Source organism: Chinchilla lanigera, unplaced genomic scaffold (genome assembly GCF_000276665.1).
Source record: "Chinchilla lanigera isolate Chin_1 unplaced genomic scaffold, ChiLan1.0 scaffold00013, whole genome shotgun sequence".
NCBI classification, from domain to species: Eukaryota; Metazoa; Chordata; class Mammalia; order Rodentia; family Chinchillidae; genus Chinchilla; species Chinchilla lanigera.
The window spans coordinates 6,960,809-6,975,482 of record NW_004955414.1 but is presented as its reverse complement, the minus strand read 5'-3'; the positions used below and the strand labels follow the sequence as shown (position 1 = coordinate 6,975,482).

The 14,674-nt window shown below is 38.1% G+C and overlaps 1 protein-coding gene and 1 long non-coding RNA gene across 2 annotated transcripts in view; one reads left to right on the top strand and one right to left on the bottom strand.

The window, feature by feature from the left end:
• The first annotated feature begins 544 nt into the window (after window positions 1–544).
• LOC106148010 lies at window positions 545–7,489 on the top strand. The gene is made up of 3 exons (XR_001233101.1): window positions 545–692; window positions 1,730–1,793; window positions 7,130–7,489. It is a non-coding gene; the product is annotated as an uncharacterized LOC106148010 (long non-coding RNA).
• Picalm (phosphatidylinositol binding clathrin assembly protein) overlaps window positions 4,914–14,674 on the bottom strand; it is a gene marked incomplete in the record, with an annotated part of 99,350 nt that continues 89,589 nt past the window's right edge. The window contains 2 exon segments of the mRNA XM_005379748.2: window positions 4,914–6,289; window positions 7,496–7,598. Coding sequence (XP_005379805.1) covers window positions 7,506–7,598 — 93 coding nt within the window.

Below are 14,674 nucleotides of genomic sequence, written 5' to 3'. Positions count from 1 at the left end.
TTTTACACGTTATTTTTTTCCTAGCCACTTAAAAAGGGTCTTCTATGACTTAAGTTTTATGTAAAAAAAGTCAACATGGGATATAGCTGGATCTAAAATCTGATGAAAAGGTACATATTTTTAAACATGTAACAATTACCCAACACGAGCAGTTTCAATTTGCTTATTTTTCATTTTTTAAACTTTCGACATTTTTTCACTGAAATATTTCAATTTTAAATACTGTAATTCAGGACTAGTTAATATAGATGAGGTGATGGTGAACAAGATAAAATGGGAAGTGGCATTGGGAGGGAAGATAAGCAACAGGAACTATGAGAGTTTTAGACAGTGGAACTATAGATCTGAAAGCCGATTAGAGATAGTTGACGTCCTCCACCCATTTTATCATTTTTTATTTTGAGAGAGGATTTCACTAAATTACTAAAAAAAATTTTTTTTTTTCGGTGCCGGGATCAAACTCACAACCTTGCACTTGCCAGGCAGGTGCTTACGCCACTGAGCTATATGCCCAGCCCTAAATTACTAAATTGCCCTGCTAAACTCAAACTTTTGATCCTCCTGTCTCAGTCTACCAGCCTGCTGGGATTAGACCTGAGCCACCATGTCTGGCAAGGAAAATGATGTATTTTCCAGTTTATAGATGGTGGAGATTGTTCCCCAATATGGAGCACACAGCACTGTGGAAGCAGGTGAGTTCTGATGACATACTATTTTGGATAGTATACTGCTGAGTATGAGAAGCATATAGGAAAAGCAAGTGAAGAGAGATACCCAATGCCCAGTTATGTTTCCAGAGCTTAGGAGAGATATCTTAACTATAGGTGGGCATACAGATGGCAACAAAGTCCTAAGAATTATACGGATTGCCTGCACATTGTGTGGAATGAGATGGGGATACAAGCCAGAACTATTAAGTGGGGAAATGGAAAGAGAAGTTCCATGATGACTCTAAAACTGCCAATGACCTGGACACACAAGAAGCTTCATACAGCTCCATTAAAATAGTGATTAATGAATAAGCCAGTGAGGCACAAAAAGAACGAAACTAATATTGCAAGAAGTCAGGAAACTGTTTGCCCTCAGAAAACAAGTAGTGACTGGAAGGGGAGGAGGTAGGTTTTTTCTTCTTCATTTGGGTATTATTTACATGTGCTTATTAAGCATATGAAAATTTATCAAGTTGCCCATTTATATGAACTTTTTACATATTAATAAAAAGTATAAAAAATGCCACCTGTAACTACTGGCATATTGAGGATATTCAATGAAGGAATGAATAAACTTGTTATCTTAAACCCATCGTTGGACAGCCTGCATGGCCTTTGCTGATTATCCCTTACCTCTTTTAGCTCACACCCAAGGTTGGTACCTCCACACTTTCCCAATCTTCTCTCAAACCCACGTGGTCTTGCTTTTGCTTCTGCTTATTCTGCTGTGCAGTTAGAGATAGGGTTCAAGTTCCTAATTTCTGGATCCAATGGACAGTTTTTGGTCATTTTACTTGTGCTGACCGTTCTCTACTTCTTCAGTTATGTCCTGGAAACCTTTCTTGGCTCTCCTCGCTAAGCTGTGATTGTTTCCCTGGTCTCACCTTTTCGCATCCTTTAATAATGGATGTGTTCTCTGGGACTCACCTTGGCTTTTCTTACTCTGACACTGTTTTTCCTTTAGTAATCTCAGCCAGTGTTAAGGGTACTCTTCCTCACACTCTTGTCGTTTCCCACAGGATAAGGGACCTGTGAAGTCCCGCTTAACTCCTGAATCTCCAGTAAGACGGTAGAGCAACGCTGGTGAGTGGAAGCCTTCTCTGTTGGGTGGCTGACAAAGAATCCTGTTTGTTGGGCTGGGCATATGTAGCTCAGTGGCACAAGCGTTTGGCTGGCAAGCGCAAGTCCTGAGTTTGATTCCTGGTACCCCCAAAAAAGAATCTTGTTTTTCCTAAGTATGTGAAACCAGTACTCTTCCCATTTGTGGAAAAGTCCAGCCCCCGAAAGAAAAAGACGTATCTTCTTCCCCTTAGGTGGTCATGGCATCGGCAGCACATTTGGTAGAACGCCTCTAACCTGGAGTTAGCAAGAAACACCTGCAATAAGTCTCTGTAATTACTACTCGCTATCTCCTGACTCAAACTGATTAGTGAGACAAAGGCTGCTTTGTAGCTTCAGGGAGAGATCTATCCCAAAGTGGGATTTTATATACCTAAAAGTGTACCACCACCAACGGTCTTCCACTTGAGAAGCAAGCATCACTGTTTTCACTTGTACGCTTTCATTATTAATACACATGAACTTTTTCATGCTTGTATTTCTTTAAACTGTTTCGTCACATTTTTTCCTTCTCCTATTTGACTACTAGTCACCTATTTTTTAAAATCTGTGTAAGTTCTTAAATCATTTAACCCATTTGTTATTTTGGACTATGAAGGAGGCAATCAACCCCTTCCTTTACTTTTCTCTGAACAGGTATCTGCTGTTGGCTAAACTATTAAGTCTCTTTTCTTTGTCTTTTTGTGTGCTGGGGATTAAAGCCTTCGACATCAATGAGCTTCTCCCCCCTTATTCTTTCGACATATTACCCTATCATACATTTTAACGCATTTATGCCAAAGATTGCAGTTCTGTTTTGAATTTTTGCATGACATTTATGTTTTCTTTTTCTAGATGGGGTCTCATCATGTAGTTCAGGCAGAATCCTCCTGTCTTAGCCTCCTGAGTGTTGGCATTATAGGTGTCAGCCACCAGCCCCAGCACATTGATGTTCCATATAAAAATTCAAGGAAGTACTATGTTCCGTTGTTCTAAGGCGTTACACAAATGGAACACTGACTATTGGAGGGTTAGCATCTGTTATTGGGCTTACTGTCCTATTCTGCTCCTGTCTGTTAGGGCATGATCATATTTTAATTTACCATACCTTTATAAGACAAAGTGAACCCTCACTTCTTCATCGCTATTTCTGGCCCACACATGATGTAAATTCTGTCCAAATGAACTAACTGTAGGTTGTGCACACTGGTCTCATAAAACACTAGCTCCTGGTGACAACTGTCATGAATACCAAGCAGTAAGCGCAGCTACCCTTGCACCTACCTCACACCCGCTGGCTGGGCTCCTTTGGATCTCCAGTGGTCCTTTCTCTTCTACTGCACTGCTTTCTTCTCCTTCCAGTACATTTGGAAGTGAAGAGCTTTTTTCAACTGTACTTCAAGACAAAAATGATCAGATACAGACTTCACTTTGTACTTTGAAAGACAGCCAGTCAGCTACCTACCAGTGCCAGGGTTAACGTGATGCTTCTACACAGTGTTCTTCAAAGTCTAAGGAAGTCAGCCTTTCTGGACAGCCTGGAGTTTAAGTGAATGGCAGGGACTAGGAGGCTGCTGATTTCATCTGTTTCCTTCCCAGAGCTTCTGGCCAAAAGTACAATACTCAGTGCTTGTTTAAAAAGAGCACAGGACAGCTGCCAAGGGTCCCAAGCTCAAGCATAGCAGGACTCCTGACCGGGAAGGCCATCAGCCATAGTTAGTTCCCAAGGTGAATCCCTCACAGTTTTACTTTTTTCTTTGTTTTTGTTTTTCCGGTACCGGGAATCAAACTCATGACCTTGCGCTTGCCAGGCAGGTGTTGTGCCGCTGAGCTAAATCCCTAGCCCCTTCTCACAATTTTAAAACCGACTTTAAAATTACTGTAGCTTTTTTGTGGGCTAGCGGCATAGTTCAGTGTAGCACACATGTTTACTAGGAAATTTTACCTACTCTGACTCAGTCACTACTAGCACCCAGGAGCCATATTCGCCCTGGAGGAATCAGCTTTTCGCTTTCTGTTTACCCGCTATGGAATTTTAGAACACATTTTTTGTTTGTTTGTTTTTTCCGGTACCAGGAATCGAACTCACGACCTTGGGCTTGCCAGGCAGGCTCTGTGCCGCTAAGCTAAACCCCCAGCCCAACCCGCTATGGAATTTTAAAGAACAAGTATCTGCATCAGTACTGAATTTTTCAGTTTGGAAACATTTTGTAGATGATGATTAAAGAGAGAAGAGCTTTGAAATTATATGAATTTTAGCTAAGGAGATGCATCCTCCAAAGACCTACTTTCCAGGGATAAAATTCTGTTGGCTTGTGGATATAAAGCCAAGTACTGGACTCTGCTAACTGCTTGTGTATGAATGTGGGCACTTACTGCAAATAGCTAGAGTGTGGGTAGTTTCTGCTCAGCAGAGTCAGGGTGAAGTTTGAACATGAAATGGAAATCGATATAAAGCTTTTCACATACTGAAATATACTACCAAAATAAGGTAATATAAAATATAAGCTACAGACCTAAATATTAACATCTACTCAAACACCAAAAGAGACAAATCAAAATGTGTGATATTAAGGAGGCTAACTTTTAAAAGTAAAATTTCCTAGTTTATATGGAAATGGTTTAACAGTGAAACTTAAAAATCAGTAAGATTAACAAAGCATACCTACTACAGACTATTTTTTCTAACCACAGCACACATTATGTGGTCATTTACCAATGCGAAGCTTTTACTCCTCTTATCACATAACTTTGAATCCTACTAGGTATTCAGTATGCAACATCGCAGACAGGGTTCTTTAGTGGACGTAATCATATGCACCGAGATGTCAAACTCAAAAGAATTTTCCTTCTTAAACCTACCTGATCAAAGGCATCTGATCAGAAGGTAAAAATGAATAATTTGAATAAACACTTCAGTTTACCAAGAGGGATCTAAGATAACAAAAACCGCAAAGGTAAATCTTTTTGGAAATTAAATAAAACAGAAATTTTATATTTTATTAAATCAGTAAATATAATCACCTGGGCACATGTTTATTAGCAAAAATGATTGTACTGATGATAAAAAACAACAGAAAAAAGAAAATGCACCTCAGACCAGAATACCATACCAAAAGTTTTGTGGAAGCTGCATTTTATTTGAAAATCCACCCATTTTGCTAACATACATTTTAATATTGTAAACAAAAATAGAATCTGCAGAGACAATGCAACAAGTATGCTTAAACTCATGTACAGAATTGCTTTCCTACAATGAACTGTCCTTCTTAAGGCCCATCTCAACCCAAGCATTAAGATGTATTTACACAAAGCACCGATCAACAGTGCAGTTTAATTCTTCGTTATCTAAACTCTTGGCTAGACATTAACTTTAAAGATACTATTTCCCCCTTATTTAAAAGGTACATGATCATAACATGGCACAAGCCAAATAAAAATTCAAGGATTTTGTCCCTCTCCCCCTCCCCCGATAACACCTCCTAGAGTTTTACTGAAAAGAAGGAAAGTCTTGAAGTGAAAGCAATTCCTCACATTCATTTTGGAAAGGCCCTAATGTCAAATGGAAAATAATGACATGCCAAGCACAAAGCAGTAAAGATCCTTCCCAATGCACTAATGCTGAATTTAAAATGTAGTGCTTTTCCTAGTCAGTGAACTGTTCCTTGCAAAACCCTAGGCACAGAATTGACTATAAGGATTAATGCATTTTTAATGCTTCCCTAAATCCCACAGAGACTGAGAATTCTGAAGAGATTCAGACCTATGGACTTGCCTTAGAATATTTAGTGCTCTGTATGTCAGCTGAAAAGCATTCTGAATCAGATTCATTCTTGTGGATAAAAATCAAACATACTGTATACATCCATACTCATTCTCATAAGGAGGTTTGATACAATATTAATGTTACGTAAAATTGATAATCATAAATAAATACAAATACTTAAGGAATGTCTACTGCAAACTGAATATAAATTTTTTTTTTAAAAAAAGGAAAGTTAATTTTAGTTATGGTTTCTGTGTCTGTGAGGACTGGAGAAAAGAAAGATAATGCATAATTAAGAATTATGATTTTGATCCCCCAACAAGTCCTGTTGAATTACAGTAAAAGACACAGCTCTTCTCTCCAGGCAGCTTTTCCAAATACGAATTTCACACTTTCCAAATAAGGGCTTTTCTTGATAGGTTACTGATTATGGGTATTAATAGGAGTTGAAAGAAGTGAAGGGTTAGTCACCAAAAAGACAGATCTTAGTCTTAAATCATGGCAATTCTTGGCTTTATAAACTGTATTGATAGGTTCTCCTATAAACTAGTACCAATTTCCTTCATGGGCCTTCACTGGGTTACTGTAGCATTCTAATGGAAGAAGAGTTTAAGAGACAGCAGTTTGGATTTTGCTGGAAGTAAGGATTCGCCACTTGAGCACTTGTCTTTTTGGAATAATCCCATTCTCTTCCATCTAGTTACATAAACTGTATCTGGAAGAAAAAAAAAAGAAATTTTAATTCATTACATTGTAAAATGTCTTCTCTCAAATAAAAATAAAAATCTTCTCTCAAATAAAAATCATTCAAATGGCTCAGAAGTGCTCACAACATGTTTATCATGAACACTGATTACTGCAAGCCAGAACTCAGTTTCTAACACGTAACTGTAGGAACTGACAAATATTCCTCTAATTACTAAAAACCAAGGGGTGGCAGAGGGGACTGGGAGAAAGAGGTTCAAAACGCTACTTTTCCATAGTAAATTCAAAATATTTGTCCATAAGCACAAATATTTCATGTAAAATCTCATTTGGGATGACAACATTTAAACTATTATTCCTAAACAATATAAAACTAGATAATAAAAGGAAAAGTAATGTTATATTGACTAAATTATTTCTTTACTAACATAAGTCAAAATCTGAAAGACCTGTAGATGAGTGTTTTAAATGGGGAGTCAGCATTCACTCAAAGACGTGGCACTCAGTTTCTCTTACACTGTCTATCCAAAGATACTACTGAGGTGGATGTGCTAATACACTTGCCAAATAAGAAGAGTATAAAGGCCCAAAGGTCCAGAAGGTAAATGTAAATGGGGGGTCAGAGCACCGAGAATAAATACTGTCTTCCAGCAAACAAGGCGGTGTGGATCATATACAGAATTCTTCTAATTGAAAGGGCTTAAGTATTCATCTCTCCTTAATTTAAAAACAAGCTATTTTTAAAAAAAGTGTTACTGTCTTGAAATGAAAAGTTACACATAAAATACAACCCTTTCAAGAAATTACTGAAATGAATTCTTCATTATCCTGGCCCTTATGCTAAAACTAGGTGTGTCCATCAAGCTCTCTACAGTGTGCAAAACTGTTCTCTGGAGATTGACTAAAACATCTAGTTCTGAAGGGTGGTATTGATCTCATTCATCTGCTGTGAGCAACAGATGCTTCTACATGTAAGATGTTTCTTTAATTTTACATCTTCTAATTATATTAAAGGTATTTTCCCAAAGTTGTTTCTCCTATGTCTTTTCTTGACCTATTTTTATTCTTCATCTGAAGAATAAAGGAGGTGTAGAAAGCAGAGGGAATCCTGAGCCCTTTAAAGAAACAAAGGAGGAGCAGAGTGAATTGTGCTTAATGACTGGTAACTTTTAATAAGTATTTAAGGCCCCACATCTCCCCCAACAAGCAGCAATACCTAAAGTGATTTATAAGAAATCCTCCAAAGAGAGCTCTGCAAAAGGGTCCTTTCCTGAAGCTCTGTGAGGACTGTGACTGGAGGGGCTGGATGCTGCCGACAGCTGGGGGAAAAGAAGACAGAGAGAGGGAAAGAAAAAAAGATCTCAGAATGACAGAACATGAAAGCAGAAAATGTAATGAAAGAGGAAGTGGTTTCTGTTTTGTCATCTTTAATAAAAATTATAAAGGTAGCATTTGTAGAAAATGGAATTATTAAAAGTTTTAGTCACATGTCAAGTTAAAGGCCATCCAATGGCATGTGATTTTTCAGAAAACAAATTCATGCTTCTGAACTCCAAAGAAATAAAGTCTTTTACCCAAAAAGGTCAATATAAGCTGACCCATGGTTAAGACTTTTTGTGTGTCGGGAGGGTAAGGAAAGGTGGTGGGGAGTATAGCAGACAGGATGCATAATCTTGAGTGTTTTTAAATTGAGTGAAGACAGTTTTCTGTGTCCAGGTGATCTGCTTAAAGATGTGCAAACTATGACTTCAGTCCAGACCTTCCTTCTTTATAAGGAGAGGAAAGCAGTGTCCTTGGCCTTCACACTTGTCTCGCATGGAGCTGCCTCCTGCCTCTTCAGACATGCTGAAGCTGATGCATATACTATGAGAGGTGGAAGGGATCAAAGGGGTCACCTAGTTTGAATGTCCATATACTGCCTGGAGTTCGGGGAACATTTAACATCTTTGATTCTGCTTCCTGTTTCAATTCATATGCCTGACTCTTAGAATCTGACCCTATCCTTCAATGTGATTATATTGTAAAGTAGGAAGACCACTGAGCTTACTAACTATCTTTGGTATTCTTCCAAAGGAGTTCCAAAGAACCAAGATATTGATTTTCATTATGTATCTTTTCACTAAGATGACTTACGAGTATTTTAAACTCAACAAAAGTTTGGAACAAACTTTTAATCCTTTTTATCATTCTGTATAGGACCACAGAGGATGTAAGCACCAGGCTATTATGAAGTGAGCTGTTTGTGGGGGTTGTACTGACTTAACAGAAATAGTTTTAATTCATACTTTCAACATTCAAATCCTATAAAAAAATTCTAACCTGTAAAAATGTCTTTGCTAGCCTAAAATGATCTCATTTCATTCTGCCTATTTATGTATTTTTAAGAAAAGCAGTCTAGAGAGTAAGCAGCCAATGAGTTTCCTCAAATATTACATTACTAGTATAAGCAATTTGTTCTGGATAACAAGATCAATTTAAAGGCTTAAAAGTCACCACCAGTTAAATTAGTGGTCAATTCACTTTCCTAGTTCATACCTTGGTTCTGAAATAAACATTCAAAGACAACAGAAGGACGGTGGAACTATGCAGACAGCATGTCTGGGCTTAACGTTTCAAGTATCATCCACTTAAGGGGCAGATTTAGGTGCACTTCATTGGAAACATGCCCCCATCTCCCACTCTCAGCCCAAACATTTAGGGGCAGAATGACTCTGAGTAATTCTTAGTCACTGGGCCACAGGAATCAGACATTCATACTTCTTTTCCATTGTTAATTGAGTTTCTTTCCAAAGTAGATTTTCTCTTTCACTTCTAACAACAAACTCTGCTTATTACAGATAGACCGTATCTAAAATCTCAAACCATCTATGAGCATCTCACACTGAGTTCTTAAATCACGTTTTTATGAGAGCACTAGTCCTAAAGATCTGACAGCTCCAGAAGAAAATGCTCCTGAGGAATACAAAGAGATACTATTACTCTTCTTAATACATGAGCATACAGCCCAGCTAGAGAGAAGTCCTAGAAGCTTATACAATAAACAATATGGAAGAGGATCAATTTTCATTGATGAAAAAAGTGTTGTTGTTTTTTTGGTACCGGGAATAGAACTCATGACCTTGTGCTTGCCAAGCAGGCACTGTGCCAATGAGCTATATCCCCAGCCGAAGTGCTGGTTTTTAACTAAAACCTCATCTAGTCTCTAAAATTGGTAAGATATCTATAAATAGATATATCTATAAATAGTCAAATTAAAACATAATTGATACACCATGAATAAGAAAGAAGGACTACTGTATATCCCTGTAATACATTTCTTATCAATGTCCATCTGAAGCAGATGAAACTATAGTTCAAACTTGTTTGGCTGGCGCACAGCTCCGAGGACTGGGACACTCAGCAGCCCTGACTGAGCACTCCCACCCTTCACAGCACTAAGCACCAAAGCACAGGCAAACCTGCAAAGGTGAGAAAGCAGGCAGTTTGGAGAACGGGTAAAGAAAGAGAAAGGAAGAAAACATGCTGCCACATTACTGCTCAGGAAAAGCAGGAAGAAGAAAAGACAGTAAAAGGCAGTGGAGACAAGGCACACTGTGTGGCGCATTTGCCTGGGGAAGGAGGTGTGACCGGCTAATTAGAAAATCCCAGGACACATGCCCAGAGCAGCTCCCAAACCCCTGCATGTGGACTTCTAGGCAGAACTCAAGCAGGTGTTCCACAGAATGGCCTAGACCTGACATCAGCCAGAGCAATGGGTGACACAAAAAGGACAGACCACACTGAGTTCTCTCTTGCACAGATAGTCCACCCTCATGCTGTAGGGTGTACTTCTTTTCCTACTTTTACTTGCCCCAAACATTTTCTGCAAAGCCTGTTTCTTTTCCCACCTTTAATAAAACTTTTTGCTATCATTTGCACTTGTCTGGAACAATTCTTTGCTCAGGACAGAGAAAGTCGAGAAAGTCCCTCCAGAAAGAGACACTGGGACTCCAAAACCTGGTGACAGTAGCAAGGTTTAAAACATCTGAAAATGTCAGCAGACACTATGAGCTGTCTCTCCTTTAGTTATCATTCTTAGGAATAAATTGAAGAATATGAGATAGTGCTGCCAAGGAACATAAAACGGCAAAAGTACTGCTGGGGATGATGCTCAGTGGTAGAGATTATATCCTGCAAGCACAAGGCACTGGGTGCGATCCTCAGCAACACAAACAGGAGAAAAAAAAAAAAAGGCAAAGTACTGAAGGAGGAGGAATTAAAAAAAAAAAAACCACCTTCCAGTATTCATCACAAAAGTCACCAAATTTTACAAGCCAACACAACACAAATTGTTCATTCTGATTAAAATCTACTACAATTTTAAACTGGGGCTGGGGATTTAGCTCAGCAGCACAGCGCCTGCCTGGCAAGCACACCATCATGAGTTTGATTCCCAGTACCAGAAACAAACAAAAAAATTTTAAACTCTCTTTACTCATTTATTTAAAATAATATTCTCTATACTAAAATTCCCAGAGCTAAAAGATTAGTATGGCTACCAACTTGTCCAAATCAAAGTGATCCACATCACAACTAAAGATGCCTTTTAAATAAAGGGGTTATATATTAGTCTTACTGGTCCACTACAGATACACTTACTCCTCATATTCAGGAAAATGAAATAGAGAAAAGCAGCAAGTAAAAATACTAAAATTCACAAATAATTAATGGTAATAAATCTTGGTAGAAATTCCTCCACCATTCTAGTCAACCTTTTAAAAATGTATGTTAACATTTATTAAGAAATTCTAATGTTATGAAAGCAAAAATGAGTCTACCTTCATTATACTGTACTCCTATCTTAACACTAAGAAAGAAAATTTCAGGTTAGAATGAACCAACTGCAGCAGTCTCACAAATGAAGCTAGTGTAATCAAAACCTTATGAGAAAATAAAAGACTGGATATTTAGGAGAAATTTTCTAACATATATCACTGGCACTAAAGATTCTTAAGGAAGCATCTTTGCCAACCTTTACAATTGTATCCTTTAGTTACCCAAAAGCCTATGTAGCACACAGCAATGTTGTAGAGATACATTTTGTCTTCAATGAAGAAAGCAAAGAAAGTATCACTGTACAAAAACAGATGTAGTTCCTTTGCCTGTAATGATTGAACAGGGTTTCGTAGAAAGATGTAACCAAATTCAATCCTCTTATAAAATGGGGTTTAGAATACCCAAGCCCATTCTTGCATCTCCCTTTATGGCTATGTTAAGAATTAAATAATGGGTACCTGCATTACTGCCTAAAATAAACTGATTTTTAAAATATTAATTCAAGGGCTGGGGATATAGCTCAGTGGCACAAGCACCTGCCCGGCAAGCACAAGGTCCTGAGTTTGATCCCCGGTACTCAAAAATAAATATAAATATATATAAAAATATATATAAATATTAGTTCAATCTTCCCTAGCATCTAACATCAAATAAATGGCCATCTGCACTCATCAGTGGCCCAGTTCAAATGTCACTGAATCTATGTTGCTCCTGTTCTTCCCCTATGCTCTCAGCACTCTACTTCCTCCTCCAAGATTTCTCTATAATCCATCCACCAGTCGCTCATGCTTTCAAATTACACTCATCTTTAGGTTCCTCGGGTACAACCAAATACTGTACTTGATGTCTTCTCTTCAGTAATTAACAGTGGTGTACATGTTACACATGTTCTAAAATGTGTTTGACTGCTTTTTGGTGAGAAAACCGTGTAAAAATGGCCTCCAAAGTGAAATATAAGAACAAATCAGAACTTCTCTGTTAATTTTGAAATTAAAACTAGGCATGGTAGCACATGCCTGTAATCCCGGCACTTGGGAGGCTGTGAGTGGAAGGCCAGCCTGAACCACAAGACCCTGTCTTAAGAAACCAAAAAAAAAAAAAGAAAAAAAAATTCTGTTTCATTTCAAGCTATGGTTTGAATGACCCCTCTAAAACTAATGTTCAAATTTAGTTGCAATTTTAAGAGTATAGAGGTCACTGGGGATATAGCTCAGTGGTGCAAGCGCCTGCCTGGCATGCACGAGGTCATGATGGCTCCTGATGGCTCCATCCTCATGAACTGGATGAATGGTGTTATGAGGGAGCAGGTTCATTTTCACAGGAGTGGATCCTTTATTTTGTGCTCTCATTCTTGCTTGCTTCTACCATATGATGCCTTCCCTTTGTTATGACATGGCAAAAAGGCCCCGGCCAGATGCTAGCTCCCTAATAATGGACTTCCCAGCTTCCATAACTGTGAGCCAATACATATCTGTTTATGATATATTAATCTTTTTGTGTCATAGCAGCAAAAGTAAACCAAGGCAACGCTTAAGACATTTTCCTAACACTGTTGTGCAACAAACTTTTTAGAGACTGACCACAGTGTATCTCAATAGGATTGACAGAGATACCTGTCTTAAAACTGGGCTGTAGAACAGTAAGTTGGTTTTGAGTAATGACCAGCAATGGCCAGGTCACTAGTGGCAACATCAAATCCAACTGCATATGGCTGTAAGTATACAGGTGTTGCCACACATTTATTTTAAAGATAATACTATTCCTCAGCTCTCTCTGTGAGATATGGTTAAAAAAGGATTCTCCTGTGTACATGTAAAGGGTCTACTCTTTAGGATAGGTCTATTGCCAGGGACTCAAAAGCTCCAAGTTTGAGGCCAGCCTGGGCTATACAGTGAATCCAGTCCAGCCTGAAATACGCAGTGAGAGCCTGTCTTAAAAAGTTTCCAAGTTTAAGAGACAACCTTTTAAAGTTCCATTTGATAGATGTGAATCATGAAAATGTCAACTGTAACTCTAATGAAATAAATTAAAATGTATCAAAAATGCACATGGCTTTGCTACTTATTGGAAATGTGGCACTTATACTTGGTTTAAAAAAAAATCCAAACTGTGTTCTATATATGAGCTTGAGGCTACCTCTATTACCTAAAGTATATATTGAGCTTCTACTAAAAATATCTAAGAACTTTTGTAATTTTAAAAGATGTTGTCAAACAATAGTCATATTAAGATTTCAAAATAATGAACAATGAATTATGCACAATAAAGAAAACCTGTAATGTACAGAAGAAATATAAGCTATATTACAAATTACACTTGAGGAATAGGGACAATTCAGGGAATGGGGACAACTTCCAAAAACAGGGCAACCTTGTTCAATTTTCTTTTAAAAACTGTTCCTTATAGTTATCATTAAAAATTTTAATACATCTCCATATTCTTAAGTCAATTTAAAATATTCTCATTTGATTTTTACAGCAAATCTTAGATAAAAAGTATTACCACAACTTTATATATAAGGAAACTCAGGCTTACTTACACAGACAATTTGCCCTAAAACACATTATTAGTGAGGAGTCAAACAGGGAATCTGTAGAATGGAAGCCCCCAACCCTGGGTATGCTGAAGTAGTCCTATCCCCCAGTACCTGTAATTGTGACCTTGTTTGTAAGTTAGGTTTCTACAGATACAATAAAGTTAGGATAAGGTATGTCAGGGTGGGCCCTAACCTGATGACTATATATTCTCATACAAGGCCACATGAAGGTAAAGACCTCCAGAATGCCATGTGGCAGAAGCAGAGTTTAAAGATCTGCAGGTACAAACTGGAACAAGCAGGCTGCCAAAAGCTTCAAGAGAAGGACAGACCCTTCACAGAGGATTCACACTGAGCATGACCCTCCCAACAGCTTTATTTCTGGCGTCCAGCCTCCAGACAGCAAATAAATTTCTGGTATTTTAAACCATTAAATTTGTGGTACTTTGTTATGGCAGCCCTTCAGAAACTAACACAGACTCAAATACAGATATGCTCATTCCAGGGCAGATATATCCCACCCCCAGACTTCTAAAATCTACTACTCCCATTCACTTCAGCTCAGCTAGAATTTACACCTATATTTTACTTACAGGAGAAAGTTAAGGTAATAGTAGAAAGGAACTTCTTTAGTAAACATTACACAGTCAACACATTCCCATGTTTTCCATACCAACAGCGCTATACGTAACCACACACTCATTCGTTATTATGATTCCATAGAACGTCAGTCACCCACGATTTTAAGAAACTTTCTGATTTTACTCAGTATATTATTACCTTTTAGAAACAAAGTTCTCAGCAAACACCTACAAAGCAAAACCTTCTTGTACGTGTGATATCATTAACAACAAAGGTCTGCTGGTGGCTTCCTAACATTTTTGTTTTTCCTGACTCAAGTGTACATCGGCAGGTTTAGGACCAGTTTTTCATCTATGTTACTAAATTCCAGTTTCTAAAGTAGATTCTTGCGCTGGGCGTGGTGGTGCACGCCTGTAATCCCAGCACCCGGGGAGGCTGAGGCAGGAGGATCATTGTGAGTTC